General features: G+C 36.0%; 3 protein-coding genes across 3 annotated transcripts; 1 reads left to right on the forward strand and 2 right to left on the reverse strand.

Annotated features, from left to right (window-relative positions):
* Positions 1 to 255: 255 nt before the first annotated feature.
* On the reverse strand, positions 256 to 4763 carry LOC115976454 (uncharacterized RNA methyltransferase pc1998). Its single transcript, XM_031097745.1, has 15 exons — positions 4496 to 4763; positions 4285 to 4399; positions 4094 to 4205; positions 3961 to 4005; positions 3771 to 3838; positions 3467 to 3521; positions 3288 to 3367; positions 3109 to 3192; positions 2425 to 2538; positions 1949 to 2067; positions 1740 to 1857; positions 1400 to 1533; positions 1122 to 1272; positions 886 to 965; positions 256 to 608 (listed from the first exon to the last, which is right to left on the reverse strand). The coding sequence occupies exons 1-15, from the start codon at positions 4669 to 4671 to the stop codon at positions 524 to 526; spliced, it is 1536 nt and encodes a 511-aa protein (XP_030953605.1). The 5' UTR covers positions 4672 to 4763; the 3' UTR covers positions 256 to 523.
* Positions 4764 to 5942: 1179 nt separating this feature from the next.
* LOC115976456 lies at positions 5943 to 7100 on the forward strand. Its single transcript, XM_031097747.1, has one exon. The coding sequence runs from the start codon at positions 6069 to 6071 to the stop codon at positions 6984 to 6986; it is 918 nt and encodes a 305-aa protein (XP_030953607.1). The 5' UTR covers positions 5943 to 6068; the 3' UTR covers positions 6987 to 7100.
* Positions 7101 to 7211: 111 nt separating this feature from the next.
* LOC115976455 (uridine kinase-like protein 1, chloroplastic) lies at positions 7212 to 15080 on the reverse strand. Its single transcript, XM_031097746.1, has 14 exons — positions 14655 to 15080; positions 14246 to 14337; positions 13680 to 13749; positions 13432 to 13550; positions 13083 to 13179; positions 11732 to 11811; positions 11005 to 11199; positions 10101 to 10184; positions 9930 to 9990; positions 8903 to 8963; positions 8593 to 8686; positions 8399 to 8471; positions 7684 to 7766; positions 7212 to 7592 (listed from the first exon to the last, which is right to left on the reverse strand). The coding sequence occupies exons 1-14, from the start codon at positions 14878 to 14880 to the stop codon at positions 7446 to 7448; spliced, it is 1482 nt and encodes a 493-aa protein (XP_030953606.1). The 5' UTR covers positions 14881 to 15080; the 3' UTR covers positions 7212 to 7445.
* Between the last annotated feature and the right edge of the window lie 290 nt (positions 15081 to 15370).

Below are 15370 nucleotides of genomic sequence, written 5' to 3' on the forward strand. Positions count from 1 at the left end.
CCTAAACCCAGTTATGTTTTCAAATCCAAAAACTCAAAAATGTTGTAAGGATCTTGACCCCGCAGGACTTAAGCCCTACAACATTTTGACTGCATTTCCCCATTTGGCAAGAACAACGGGTGGAGGAAAGGGGAACTGAGTCTCTCCTAATACAAATGGCACTAGCACATTTCTCGAAGCAACGCATCTCTTCCTGTTTCTATTTTCTTTACAACTTATGATTCTTTTGTCAAATTCTAAAGGTGATAAAATAGATAATGCAATGATATCAAACTTCATTTTACCGTAACTGTTCTATTTTATACAAATTTCTTCAATGATGAACAATTTTTTTTTTTTTTTTTTGGAATGCAACAATACAGGGGAACCAACTATGACAATTGCTTTCTAATTCAGACATCTCTCATCTATATGACTCTTTTTGCATGCAATTTGCCCATCTCTAATAGTTGCATCTTCTTTGTCTACTCTTAAGTGCAGTTGGATATTAGTCCATCATGCTTTATCCATAGATCAGTGTTCCTTACAAGCGTTTCTTCTTTTTCTTTCCCAATTTCTTCTTCTTGAGGCCTCCTTGACCCCTCTTGAACACAGCTAAAACCTCAATGCTGCAAGCATAACCCAAAATTAATTGTCATGGACAAATTTAATGCTTCAAACTTGACAAGAACATAGTCCTTTGAAGTTCTTAGTTAGCTACCTAAAAACTAAAAAGTGGCTAGAAATATAGATTCAGTTCGTATAGTCATGCAAAGCTGTATGATTGCAATATAATTTGAAATCAAAACAAGTAACACAAAGTTACATTCAAGATGACGTACTCATAAAGGACCGATTTACTGTTGGGAGGGCAAGATAGAATGGAATGAAAGAAGAGATAAATACCTCTGGGTGCCAGGAAAGAAATTATAACCATGGGCTTTTTCCAAATGCCATGCCTTACTAGACAATAATAACTTGCAATCCTGTTAGAAAATTGATGCAAACTTAGCTAACAAAATAGTCAACTTAAACTTCAGAATTATCAAAGAAGACAAAAGCAGTGGGAAAAAGTATAATCAAAGAAGAATATAATCTGATTCCATGACATTGTATCGCGTCCACTTTAACTGAGGAAGTACCTCTTTGAAGCTATCCCACCCACAACTTATATAAATAAGGGTTTCAGGTAGTGCTTGACTATCCACTGAAGTTGTTTTGCTTCCAATCTGAACTGAATCTTCCCTTGCACGCAAAATCCATGGTCTCTTTTCATCTTTGACCTCATGTGGACTGAAGTTGACATACATATCATAATGCATTAATAACTTGCCAAGTTCTATGATTTTAAGAGTCTTTATAGGGACCATTAATGAGATATGGTTTTAAATTTATCTAGGGAAACACAAAGTGTTCCAACCTTTCAGATGATGATTTAGCTTTATGCTTCACTGATTTTATATTCTGTAATGCATCAACAAGAGATGTGTCCAGTCCCTTTCTAGGAGGATCAACCACAATTACATCAGATCCCACCATCCAAGAAAGAGGTTCCTGTTTACTTGTAAGTACATCATTGAATTAGTCCTGAACCATTCCATAGCTAAATCAAAGGCCAAACACTAAGATTATTCTATACAAGCACCTTTTCATTTCCTGTAAAATATAAGAATTTCATATTGAAAAAAACATTATTGCAATAAGTATTAATCAGGTGTGGAATTATATTAAATTCCTTAAATTATGGGTTAAATGCCAACCTTTGAAGCATCTGCATGATGCCAACTGATGCTGCTATCTACAATTTTTGGTAGGCGGTCAGCTGTCTTCTCAAAAGATAACTTTGATTCCTTATTAATCTCAATGCATTTGACAGACCTGAAAAACAATAATAACAACAATGAGTTAGAAATTTTGAAAATAATAAGACTCTAGGCCCCAGCGCATTTATAACTATCTTGGTTCTTGCCTGCATTTTCTAGTGGCTGCTAATGATAATCCAATTACACCAGCTCCTGCATACAAATCAGCAACAGATGCACCAAAAGGAACATACTTCTGTAACTTCCGGAGCAAGATATCAAAAGCCTGAAAATAATTAGCATTGGACTGAATATTATTATTACTTGTGTCAACATAAGATAAAATTATGCATGTCTTGCTATCAAGTTCTAGGTATCTAAAATAAAAAATGAAAATAAACCTAAATGATGCAATAAAACATAAAAGGACAAAGAAACTTGGGCATCCCAAACAAAAAGGCAGGATCTAAATCCCAATACTCAAGTTCTCTATGCCTTCCAGCCCATAAATCCTATCTTTTCAAGGAATTGATGCTACTTTGATCCACATGTCCATTGCTGTCCAATATTTGATCTAAAAGAAAGAATATACATGCTCAATTAAATAAGAAGAGGGGGTTGCTTGATTAGAAAGTCCATCTACCCGTGTGTTTGCTTGGCCAAAACTGGATGGAGCCAAGGCAATATCAATTCCTCCAACATGTTCCCAAAAGTCTCTCTCTCCTAAAAGATGTCTCCATCTATTCCCAAAAATTATCTGCATCATCAGTTAAACATTCTTAGTTTCACAAATTTCAATCTTTTGAATAAATATAACAATTTGTAAACTATCCTAACATATTGCATAGCAAATGAGTACATGAGAGAATACAGTAAGTCTTGCAGTTAAGAAAGCAGATCTTAAACTGAGATGACCTGCATTAGACGTCATAATTGTAAAGGAAACATTAACCATTGTAAGAGTATACCTGGGAAGTGAAATATTCATTTCCCTTTTAATTTCAATCATCTCCTCAACATATTATCCTTTCCGTAGGCTTTCAAAACCCAACATTAACAGTCAGTGTCAAAGAATATTCAAAGCATTTAAACTTTCGCTCTAGACATTTTGTTCCCATGACACTAATGCAGAAAGCACACAATTCTATACTAAAAAAAAAGGTTTTATTACAATAGAGGAGCAGCTTTAGATATGCTCAATTGTACAACTGTTACCACTGCTGATTGTGTTTGACAATCTGAAACATCGTAAAGTACACATAGAACAAAAAAATTGTGACATGCTATACATAAAATATACTCTCTTTAGAAAAGCATTTTAACTCACATTGTTAGTTGATGTCTGAAAGTTAGCCCACACAGAATGGATTAAATGGACATTGCTCTTTGGTCCACCATTTCTCCATAGAAACTGCCATAGTTATAAAAATATGATAATAAAAAAACAAACCAAAGAAAAACACCTACAACAGTTACAAGAAAACAAAGCAGGCTGGTAAAGCTCACATTGGCCAAGGCATTAAGTTTTTCAGAATTGGGGGAATTCTCATTCCTCGAATTCCAAACCAGAGAGACCTGTACTTTACCTGGAAACAATTATAAGTTCATTAATTTTAAATCTTAAATTAGTCAGTGTTAAAAACTCAAAAGAACAAGGCAGCATTAGTATGAATTCAGCTAGTAACCATTTCTATATCTTTCAGAGGCCGGAAGGGATGTGTTGTATGTTGTCACCGCCATCTGCACACACCCACCACTAGTCAAATTCCAAATTTCTAAATGTTACAACCACTGCATTTACAGAATATATCCACAAAAGGCCTTATTTTCCCCGCACGTCATTTGAAATAAAAATCTACCATTTCACGGCAAAGATTTTTTACTTCTTCATTAATCTAGATAGTGTCACGTCATTTAAAATTAGTTATCATTCCTTATTCGGTGGAACGAGATTTTAAACACCATTTAGTAGTTAGTAGCATAACTCACCTGAACATATCGCAAATCACCCGTTCCCTGATCCTCATCATACGGCTCAACATTCAACTCAGTAATTCCTAAAAATTATCCAAAAGAAACACATATTATACTATTCACCAGCTAAACTTAACACCTAGTAAAACAAATTATTCAACCAAAACTGAGCTTGTTAATTTATAATTTTTTTTTTTTTCGTTACCTCGTCTAAGCAATTCGACTGCAGCATTAATATTGGGATGGTGAGCTACACAACAGAACACAATAAAACCAAATATTTAAACTTCAACAACAAAATTTAACACATTTAATCCAAAATTAAATTGCAAAATTACCTTTACACTGAGGAATGTCTACTACATTGTGAGTACCCTCCTGATAAAGCCCGATAAGAGGGCTTTCCGCCGAGCCGCGAACCGCGAGTTTTGCACGGCACCGCCATTCCCACTGAAAGCCAAAAAACAAAGGCATTAAAATGAATTTTCAAAAAGCCCTAGAAATTAGCCGGGGTTATTATAAGGTGTACCAGTCTACAAGTATCGAAGGTGAAGTCTGAGACACCTAGGGTTTTGAAGAAGTCGGTGGCTTCGTCGACGATGATCGGACGGTGGAGATTGAATTCGTGAGTGCACCCGGAGCACCTGAAAAATAAAAAATTTGAAACAGTTAAAAAGAAAAGTGGGCAGTTATTATTCTGTTTAAAAAAATGATAGTGAGAAAGAGAGAAGGGTGCGTACGATTGGAAGTGAGGGCAATGGAGGGCGCAGGTTAGCGAGGGAGGAGGGGTTGGGGGCAAAGAAAGGGATGTCGTGGAAGGAGGGGAAGGGTGGGTGCGCAGTGCGCCGGGGGAGGCGTGGCAGGTGATGAGAGTGAGAGAGGAGGGTGGGCGAGTAGAGAGGAGGCACAGAGGCATTGTGAGTCTAGCAGTGTCCGGAGCTTGGCTGCTCCTGCTCCTGCTCCCTGGTGTGGCGGGAATGGATAATATGCTAGAAAATGGAACTTTCTCATTCTGATAGATAATTAAATATCTTTAGGATTTAAATTTATTTTTGCAGGAAAATTAGCTTGACATTTTTGCGAAATTGAGTTTGATACAAATTTTGGTGCGAAATTAGAGTGAACATAGTTTTAAAAAAAAATTTTATCAATTCAATCTCTTAAAATTTCTCTTCATAATATATGTGGACCAGACCTCACATGTGATAAGAGAAATGTCTTGTGAAATATCTTCTCAATAAATAATTACTTAAAATTGAGATATAAAAATTATATCCATGTATCATTTCATTTTTTTTTTTTCACAATTTTTGAAATGACTTATTATGGTTGGTGCATTTTAAAAATGTATTAGTGGAACTAAATTGAGAGTGATGTTGTTAGGCCATGTAACACTTGTAAAAATATGTTGTGCAAAATATATCCTCTTAGCTCTTGCATTGCATGCATCATGTGAGAGAGAAAGGTTAACAACTCATCAAAACTTAAAAGATCAAAAAATATTCTATGAGATTTAAAGTGAATTATTAATCTCAACCTCAGCTTATTCCTTAAATAGTCTACTTAGAAATAAGCTTATTTTCACACCTAACTTCACAATCTACTAACTTAAACAGTCTATCCATGAACACACTTATTTTCACATCTAATTTCACAATTTACTGACTTATATGATTGTAAGTGATTGACAAAAAGTAATAGATCCATATAATAAGTAATGAGTATCTATTACTCACAATAAATTGTGAAATTTGGTATGTGACTAAGTAGCTTTCTAGATTTACTCGCCCTAAATAGATAGTTACATACATACATATATATATATATATATATAGGGACTCAATTCCTAGATTTATTCGCCATAAATAGACAATTACACATTTATATAAATATAGGATTGGTCCGTACTTAAAAAGGAAAATTAAATGAATAATTTAAAGAACACAGTCAATTTCATAATAATACCAGAAGTGATGTGCAATTGTGAGTAGTGTTTATGCCCACCTCCGATTTACATGAACCTATTAATTTTTGTGATCACTCGCCGTTACATAAGTCAAAAGCGGTAAATTTTGGTGTGAAAAATGGTTGTCCATAGTATTAAGGGGACCCAAACTCCTAAATTCATAACGTTGACCTACTCCTAGGGATATATAAAATATAATATATTCCTCTCGGACGTTCACAAATTCTAAAGGAAGTAGCGGCTCGCGAACTCAACGGGCTGATCTGATTGAGTGATTGTGTTTCATTCCAGGTTCGTGAACCAACAATATCTCTGGCTCTTTTTTTCTTTCTTTGTCCCCTACAGTCATGTCCTCCGAATCCAAATCTCAAACCCCCTCCTCTGCAATCATACCACCACAGCCAGGGGAATGTGAAAACTCATCGAAGGCCATGAGCAAGAAGGCAGACCAAAAAGAAGCCTCCCCCGCACGCAAGGCTAAGCAACAGAAGGTGATAATACCAAACAAAGACGGTGAAAATCTCGTGGGGTTATTGCATGAAACTGGGTCGAAAGAGATTGTGATATTGTGCCATGGTTTCCTATGCACAAAGGAGAACAACACCATAAAGAAGCTAGCTCTTGCTTTGGAAAATGATGGGATAAGTGCCTTTCGCTTCGATTTTGCTGGTAATGGAAAGAGCCAAGGATCTTTACGCTATGGTAGGTATTTGGGAGAGGTTGAAGATTTACGTGCTGTGATTGAATACATTGGTGGAGTAGCAAATCGAGCTGTGAGTGCCATTATTGGTCATAGTAAAGGGGGTGATGTGGTTCTATTGTATGCTTCTAAGTACCATGATGTTCATACAGTTGTGAATATCTCTGGTCGTTTTGAGCTGATGAGAGGGGTTGAGTTTCATTTGGGTAAAGACTACATGGAAATGATAGAGAAAGAGGGGTTCATTGATGTTAAGAACAAAAAAACAGGGAGTGTTGTTTATCGAGTGACTAGAGAAAGTTTGGTGGAGTGTCAAGGTACAAATATGGGCGAAGTGGGTTCTGGGATTGAGAAGGAATGTAAGGTCTTGACGGTGCATGGATCCGCTGACAATATCGTCCCTGTTGAAGATGCACTGGAGTTTGCAAAGGTTATAGCTAATCACGAGTTGCATATAATGGAAGGTGCAGAACATGGGTACACAGCACAGCAGACCGAGTTAGCCACAGTTGTGTTGGATTTTGTAGGGAGGGCAACGCAGCAAGATTGTGATACAAACAACTAAACATGATCAGAAGGATTTTTTAGAAGATTTTAATTTTCGTTGTTGTCATTGTCTCGGTTATTATTACACTTTTGTCTTGAATATTATTCCGATACCAAATTACTGTTTACTTTACCTTTGTCTATAATCATGCAGTTATGATGATTAAGGAGGACAGTCTCCACATCTCATTGCAAGAAAAACGATTGCGTAGAATTATCTGAAATATCAGTTTCTTATCTGTACTTGCTTAAGTAAACTGGCAATCATCTCATTATGCTCTGTTGAAGATTCTTAGTAAAATATTTGACAACATAAATGTACCATAGAAAGGAAAATAGCAGCAAAGCTGGCTGCTATGAAATTCATATAAATGCATCTGCAGATCTTTTGTCTAGTAGTTTGAATAAAAAAACCTAATTCAAAGGCATAGGCCAGTCCTGTTAAGGCTCAAAATCTTCACATTTCAACGATCATTGATCAATCGTCAGTACCAAAATAACGATCACCAAACTCACCCAAACCTGGTATGACACGGTATTCTTCATTCAGAGAAGCATCAATCTCAGAGGTGACAATTTTCAAGGATGGGAACATTTTGCTAACACACTGAATTCCCTCAGGGGCCTGAAGTCAACATAACGCAGTATAAGTTGGTGTATATGGACATTGTAATAAAATGAGTAATTAATTTGCAAACAGCAAGGAAATGACTTACAGAGATGAGGTTTAGAAATATAATGTGGGATTCTGGTACACCTTTCTGTATGAGTAGTTCAATTGCTTGGTTAGCAGAATTCCCTAGAAAGGCAACAAGATAGATTTCTAATCATCAGCATGCAAGCATGGCTATTAAGCAATGAATGTACTGTACTCCACACTATTTATAAAATTATATGCACATCCACAAATATTCAATTACTCCATTGGACAGCTTAACAGCTCTGCATATGCATAAAAAAAGTCTATGATATAGAACAGTTAACAAGTACAGAACGCAGCAAGGAAAGATAGGAGGCAAATACACCAGTTAAGCATGAACCAAAAAAAAATAAAAATAAAAACATAAACTGCCAGACATTGGATGTAAGGCTCAAAAGAAATTCATTTAACGAGAGTAGGATGTGCAGGCAACACAAGGCGAAGCTGTATAAACGCATGAAGATGGAACAGAGCAAATGATCAAACTTTGTAAGCAGAATTGTTTTTCTTTCTTTAAAATTTATGAAATCTCCTTCTCCCCTTCCCTTCTCACATATACCATCTCCTATTCAATAAATAATCTTTTATCCAAAGTGAAAAGGAAATGGAAACAAGAATGACAAATAGTTTTAAGAAATGCACTTCTGTTGGCCTATTCTTACATGATGCAGAATTGGCAGATATCAAGTAAAGGAAAGGACATTAGATTTTTACGGGAATCAAACAAGTACCTGTAGCAAGAACCGGATCTAGAAGCAGGACATGCCGTTCAGATATATCCTTGGGAAGCTTCTCATATATAAGCTGCTTAAAGCGAGGTAGCAAATCTACTGTTAAAATTAATTATATCCAATTCTTAAAGAATAGAAAGAATGGCTCTAGTTCAAAAGCAAATTATTTCTTCTAGAAAATAAAACACAATTACCTGCTTGCCATTATCTCCATCGCGATGAATTAAAATTTTTCCAATTTTTATTCCTTTACAGCATGCGCGCAAGGCATTTTCCATGCTTTCACCACTATTACATAACAAACAAGAAAAGATCTTAGAATTATAAAAAGAAGTCACAATACTGCAAGACAAGTTTCCCATGTTGACGGGCTAATGAGAATCTGAGATTTTCCATGTTTACAGTATAAGATGGATACTCGGACACAAGGCATGTCTTGAATATACAAGACTCATTACTAGAAAACTAAAAAATGCCAAAATCAATACCTGAGCCAAAGCTCACCTTCGAACGATGGAAACCCCACACAATTTCTTGCAAAAGTCAACCCCAGTATATACCGATGCTGAAACAGAAGAATAACAATACTTCAGAGAAATTCCCCTTTTTTTCTGATGAATAACAAAGAAGTTTATTAAACAAAACACAAATTCAAGTAGTCAAGTACACATGTAATGTACAAGAGAAATGATAAAAATACTCTGAGAACTCTAGCTCACACAAAAACAGATCTCAGAAGTAAAAGTTTAAGCTGAGTCAAAGGAGTTTTAATTCCCTAGAATATCCTAGCATTAAGATCTCTCCAATACCCCACATCAAACAAAGGATAGCTTTCCACACCTCTAGCATTTGATGCTTCTTGTAACTGCCTCTTCAACAAGTCAACATCTCCTTCAGAGACTTAGGCCTCACCCATGGGACATGGTTCTCAAGTTTAAGCTCAGTCAAAGGAGTTTCAATTCCCTAGAACATCCTAGCTTTACGCTCTCTCCATTTACCCCACATCAAACAGAGCAGGAAGGCTTTCCACACCTCTAGCATTTGATGCTTCTTGTAACTGCCAACAAGTCAACATTTCTCTAGCAATGTTGCAATGCAAAAAGTGTGCCAGCACAGACATGGTTCTCAAGATTTTTTAGTTTAATATATTAACCATATATGTTAATCTATATTTAAGAATAGGTTTGCATGCAAAAGAATCATGGATTGTAAAATGGTCATGAAATGATAACTACATAATAAGTTTATGGACAGAAATAATTTACACTCTCCTGATTGTAAACAATGCTAAGAAAAATCAAATCTTTAATAAGTGCTTAAACAAGTTGGGACACAGGCAGATATGAGCGCTTGTCCTCAAGCAACCAACATGCTTTACTATTATGAGAATTATACAAAAATCATAGATTTAGGAATTTACTTCTTGTGTACTTGGGTTGTTCCCCCCATAGTGTCTTCTAATGAATCTACTAATTAAAAGAAGTTTACGGGTTAAAACAATTTGAGAAAATTGAACAACCAGTTAACACACCTGTTGGAGTAACTACTTGCTTCTCAGTGAATGGCAGATGGCCAAGGCCATGCTCCACAACCTGAAAAATAAAATCAACATTAAGCGGTTGCATTATGCATGTTATAAGACACAGGGTACTGAAACTCATGTCAATTATGAGCTTCAGCTAAGCCATGCAGCAGAAAGTACCAGACGAATAAGTCGATCTGAATAAAATACAAAGTCATGCTTCGATATTTCCCGGTCTCTAATCAGCGTATGCATACCCCTTATCTGCAACAAGGGTCACACATATGAGTAAACAATGACTGAATTGCATATCAGAGTGCAGGTGTATGGTAGAAATCCTACAAAATCTTAATATTCAACCATAGTTGTGTTATTGCCATTGCCTGTTATTTGTTTAAAATCGGTTGATGTCCACGACACAGTTGCTGGAGAGATTATCTAGTCCTCAGAGAATACCACATGGTATGCATAATAAAGTACGCCATTCTAAAACTAACAGGCATGGAATCAACCATAAGGCGTAATGATACTATAATATGAGGGTAAGGGATTGGTTATCCACTTTTTTCTGTTTTAGTGACAGTATGCCAAGTCAATCATTCACACCATCTGACCTCTATCTCTGGTAATTCTTTGCTAAAACTCAATTTTTTTTGCTTTTCCATTCAAATATTTATAAATTAAAAAATAAAAAAAATAAAAAATAAAAAAAAACCCTCCATTTGGTAATTACCTGGGGCAGGTCACATGCCGCATGGTGACTTGTTTGACTATTTATCTAACATACTTTTTTTTTTTAAAAGTAATTTATCTAACATATTTTCAATATGTTCAAACTACTAAACACCAAATTTAACCTCATCTAATGCCGCTTTTGTATCTATTCTACTTCACCAATCATTATTGACTATAATTTGAGGCTATGAACCATCAATGGAACAGGAATTGTATTGTGCTTAGAATAGAGAAGTCTAGGCAATGCCCATCAAACTTTCTTTTGTCCGTAATACAAAATATTTCTGAAGAGAAATTTCAAAGGTACAAAAACATAATAAGTTAATAACATAATCACACAAATGCATACCTGAAATGTCGACTGAATGACATACACATTGGGGTATGTTTTACAGAGGTCATGCTGACCAAGTTTAGTTCGGATATGTTGCACAATCAAATCAATGGCAACATGATTATCACCTCCCCGGGGAATAATCACATCAGCATACTTCTTTGATGGGAGAACAAAATCATCAAAAGCAGGTTTGACAAACTTTGCATACTGCACAATTAACATAATTCTTTCAATGTATCAATTATAATATTGTCATATGTTTAAATATAATAAATCTTCCGAAGCACAGGATCAAAATATCCCATAGTTCACAACCAAAAGTTACCAAAGTAGCAACATCAATGTAAATACATGTCAAAAGGACCAAAACCATACAGTGCTATGAGTAGAAGGTGGATTGAAATTAAAGCTAATGCAGCTTAATAAATGAGCTGCACCCTTGTAAGCAGCCTATCACCATATTGCGATAGTCAAGGTACTCCAAACTCAAGAAGAAAATGAAAATAGTCATGGATGTTGGATAATAGTGCATTGTGCTGATGTTGCTTTTGAATTGTGATAGGAAAATGCTTGTGCATCAATACAATTATGATTCAATAACACATCATTTAAATGAACTAAATAATGTTACATATCATGGAACTTGAAAGATATGCTTCTGCTAGTTATAACTTAGAAATCTCTAGGGAAATTTTGGGTAAAAGCCAACTACAAAGACAGATATCACCAAGGGACTTACCTGTTCAAGAACAGAGTTTATGTCCCTGCCCCTCTCAACTGTGTCACGTCTTATTCTACGAGCAAGCCTCACATCAGCATCTATGAAGCAATCATTCACCAAAAATAATATAGTGAGGAATTTGAGAAGGAGAGGGTGAGTAAAAGAGAAATGCAATTAACAATAAAAATTATAACCGGTCTCTATTAGTCTGTCAAATGTTCGGAAACATAGGATTTAAAATGAGTCAAGCTGAGGCTTAGTTTGGCTCATTTTCTTAATGAACAAGCAAGCCACCAAGGTTCTTCTAATGTGGAATCTACACTTATTTTTTCCTTGATATTACATTGCTCATTTGTTCTTCCCCAATGGGACTTTGAACCATAATCAAAGTTGCATATCCTCTATTTCATAAGAAGCAAGGGATAGTACCTTCCCAAAAATCTTCCCTCACTATATCCATGGTTTAGAGGTGCGTATGCTATGTATGGGTTCATATTGCCCAATGAGATGTATTATCAATTTCTCTATGAAATTTTATCTAATGACAATATAATAGCATAGGGTATAAAGCCAAATGATAAAATGTAGTCTTCATGGGGCTTCATTCTTTGCTTAGCCAATCACGTTGAATACAGTCTCAAAGTACTCATAAGCTTGACGAGCATCTAATGATTTGAGGTTGAACTTCAATTCTAGGCACAAGTCAAACACAATTTAACCCAAATCTTTAGGTGCCTTTCATCCAGACAATGTCAAGCCTTTAAGTGTTTGGCTTGGCACAACTTACTTAAAATCACACACGCACACAGAGGTAATGCAGACCCAGGCTTCTTGGTAATTTTTGGAAAACAACATCCAGATAACTTTCAACTCATATAACGAGGGACAACATGTGGGAGATCCTTAGAAATACCCAACTCATCCAGACCCTTATTGCCATTTTTAGATTGAAATGCATCATATAAAATAAATCATAGGCGCTGGCTTTTGAGTGTTAAAAATCAAAATGCTTCCCTTAATATAGTTAGTAAGAAAAACAATATTCTTGTCCACCCAAATGCCAAACACACCCCCAAGACTTGCAAATAGTGATCGACTTGTGACTGCATAGCTTGAACAAGCAACATATAAACTTCCCAATCAACTCTAGAATTCCCTAAATATCTCAACTGATTGGGAGAAAGAGAAACGTTAAGATCAAGAACTATACACAATTTTGATACATATACAAAAATATAGCGGGGAGATTGCAACAAGAAAGCCTCCCGTAAAAAAATTAGCTCTACTAATAAAATTGATAAATGACCATGACAGAATGCAAATGAAATGATGAAGATAATGATAGACAACCAGATGAAAGGAATCAAACCAGTATCAACAAAAATCTTCATATCCATCAGGTTGCGGACACGTTGGTCATGGAAAACCAGAATCCCCTCTAAAATAATAACATCAGAAGCATTTACCTGGCAAATAATTTTGATTAAGTTTTTTTGAAAAGCGACAAGAATAAATCTTGGCAGATCAAAAATGGATAAACTCAATTTAACTATAAATTGAGTTTTATCAAAACAATTTATCATTCTCTCAGAAAGTTAATAACAGTAAATCCTAAAACCTAATGTTTATTCAGCTCAGACCTATGTTGACTCTACAGTGTCCATAAACCAATTGAAGGGAAAAACCAATAAGAATTCAAAATGTTGTGAAGTCAGTACCTGCCGAAAACTATCCTTGCAGCGACGATGTATCTTAAAGTCATATATCGGAACCTGGTAACGTTGCCCATCTTTGAGATTTTGAATGCAATCCAGAAGCTGCTCAGTATCAAATGCATCTGCAATCAACAACCAAAACAAAAATCAACAAAACTTGTTCAAAATGATCTCGAAAAACCAAAACACTACCAAAAGCAAAATTACATCACAAATCATGCAAAGTTTTGCGTGACCACAAATAAGTTTACCAGGATGATCAAAGTTATATTCATTCACACGATTGGATTCTTCAGCAGTCAAACCTCGGTAAAACGAGTCCTATAACATTGCCATACCAAACAAACCACAATATTAGTCAATATCATACCAATAAGTCTATTGACACAAAACTTTCACAACTATTGACAAGGTCTATTGTTGATTGGTACACGCCGATGAGCTATAGCTCAATTAGCACTTCTTTCTATCATGATAATGGTGAGATTGTGAGTTCATAACCCACAAAGTGTGATTGGTACATAACAAAAGTGGTGTCCGTGGCAGGTGTAAGTGTCACTAAAGTTGCTCAAATTACAATTTTCCACCTCAACAAGTTGTACACAATAAAAGTGGTGTCAGTGATAGGCGCACTGTAACTAAAGTTGCTCCAATCACAATTTGCCAACAAAGTGTACATGATAAAAGTGTTGTCAGTGATAGGCGCATGTGTAACTAAAGTCGTTCCAATCACAATTTGCCACCTTAACAAGTTGTGTACCTAGCATTGCTTGTAACAAAATGGTTTCTATTTCAATAACAAGAGAGAAATTGCAACCTGATTGACGAGCACGACACGGTGATCATGGAGTTGCTGGATGATCATGTCACACACGGTGGTCTTACCCGAAGCCGTACCGCCCGAAACTCCTACTCAATTACCGAAACAATAATTAACAAATCTAAAACAACAAGCACAACGAATAAGTACAAAATAAAACCCTAAGAATATTGCTACGAACATAGATAAGCAGATGTGGATTTCATCCTTTAAAGCACTTTCTACTCCAATCTTCAAGATCTAAAGGAAAAATGAGAGCGAATTTTGGTTTTGAAAAGCAATATTGAGAAAGTGCGTAGTGCGATGTAGAAGCAAGCAAAAAAGTGAGAGTTGTAAAGGAAATTGTTTAATTCATAAAAATTGAAGAAATGGAGGTGAGTTTTTAGAGTTGAGAAGTGGAATTTACCGATGACGAAAGGCTGCTTGGGGGCGTTGGAGTCAGTTAGAGCCGATGAGGAGGAGGAGGAGGAGGAAGAGAAAGCGGAAGGGGGAACGGAGGAGCGGTGAGCGGCGGGGGAAGAAGTGGAAGAAGACGGAGGAGAAGAGCGGAGTCCGTCGAGACGGAGGCCGGAGAAGTGGGGCCCAGAAGCCGCCTCCATAACGTAGTCAATTGAAGTCGTTTCCTCTGGCATCGCTTCTCTTCTCTTCTTCACTATCTGATCTCTCTCTCTCTCTCTCTCTCTCGCTCTCTCACACACACTCTCTTTACTTCAGCGGAATTCAAATGAGAAGAGTACAACGCTGGAAGGAAATACTAAATACACTGCCTTCTTTTCATGGCACTTTTCACGCTTTTTTTTCAAGATTTTTCTTTCTTTTTTTCAAGATTTTTCAATACACGTGCTCGGATCCCTTTGGTTGGTTGATATTTATATGTAAATTGGTTATGCTACCCATTTCCATTAGTAATTTGGTAACACTTGGATAATAGGACTTTTAACATAACAGATTAATAATAGAAACTAGCCTCTGAGCACGCGCTCACGTGCGTGCTCAGAGGCTCTTCTATTTTTTGGGTAAGGGTTAATTTAGAGTATTTATTATAATTTGAAATTATCACATTTTTCAATCACAAAAAAAAAAAAAAAAAAAAACCTAGGGTTGTGATGAGTGTCATGTGTG

This window comes from Quercus lobata, chromosome 2, assembly GCF_001633185.2.
Source record: "Quercus lobata isolate SW786 chromosome 2, ValleyOak3.0 Primary Assembly, whole genome shotgun sequence".
Taxonomy (NCBI): domain Eukaryota; kingdom Viridiplantae; phylum Streptophyta; class Magnoliopsida; order Fagales; family Fagaceae; genus Quercus; species Quercus lobata.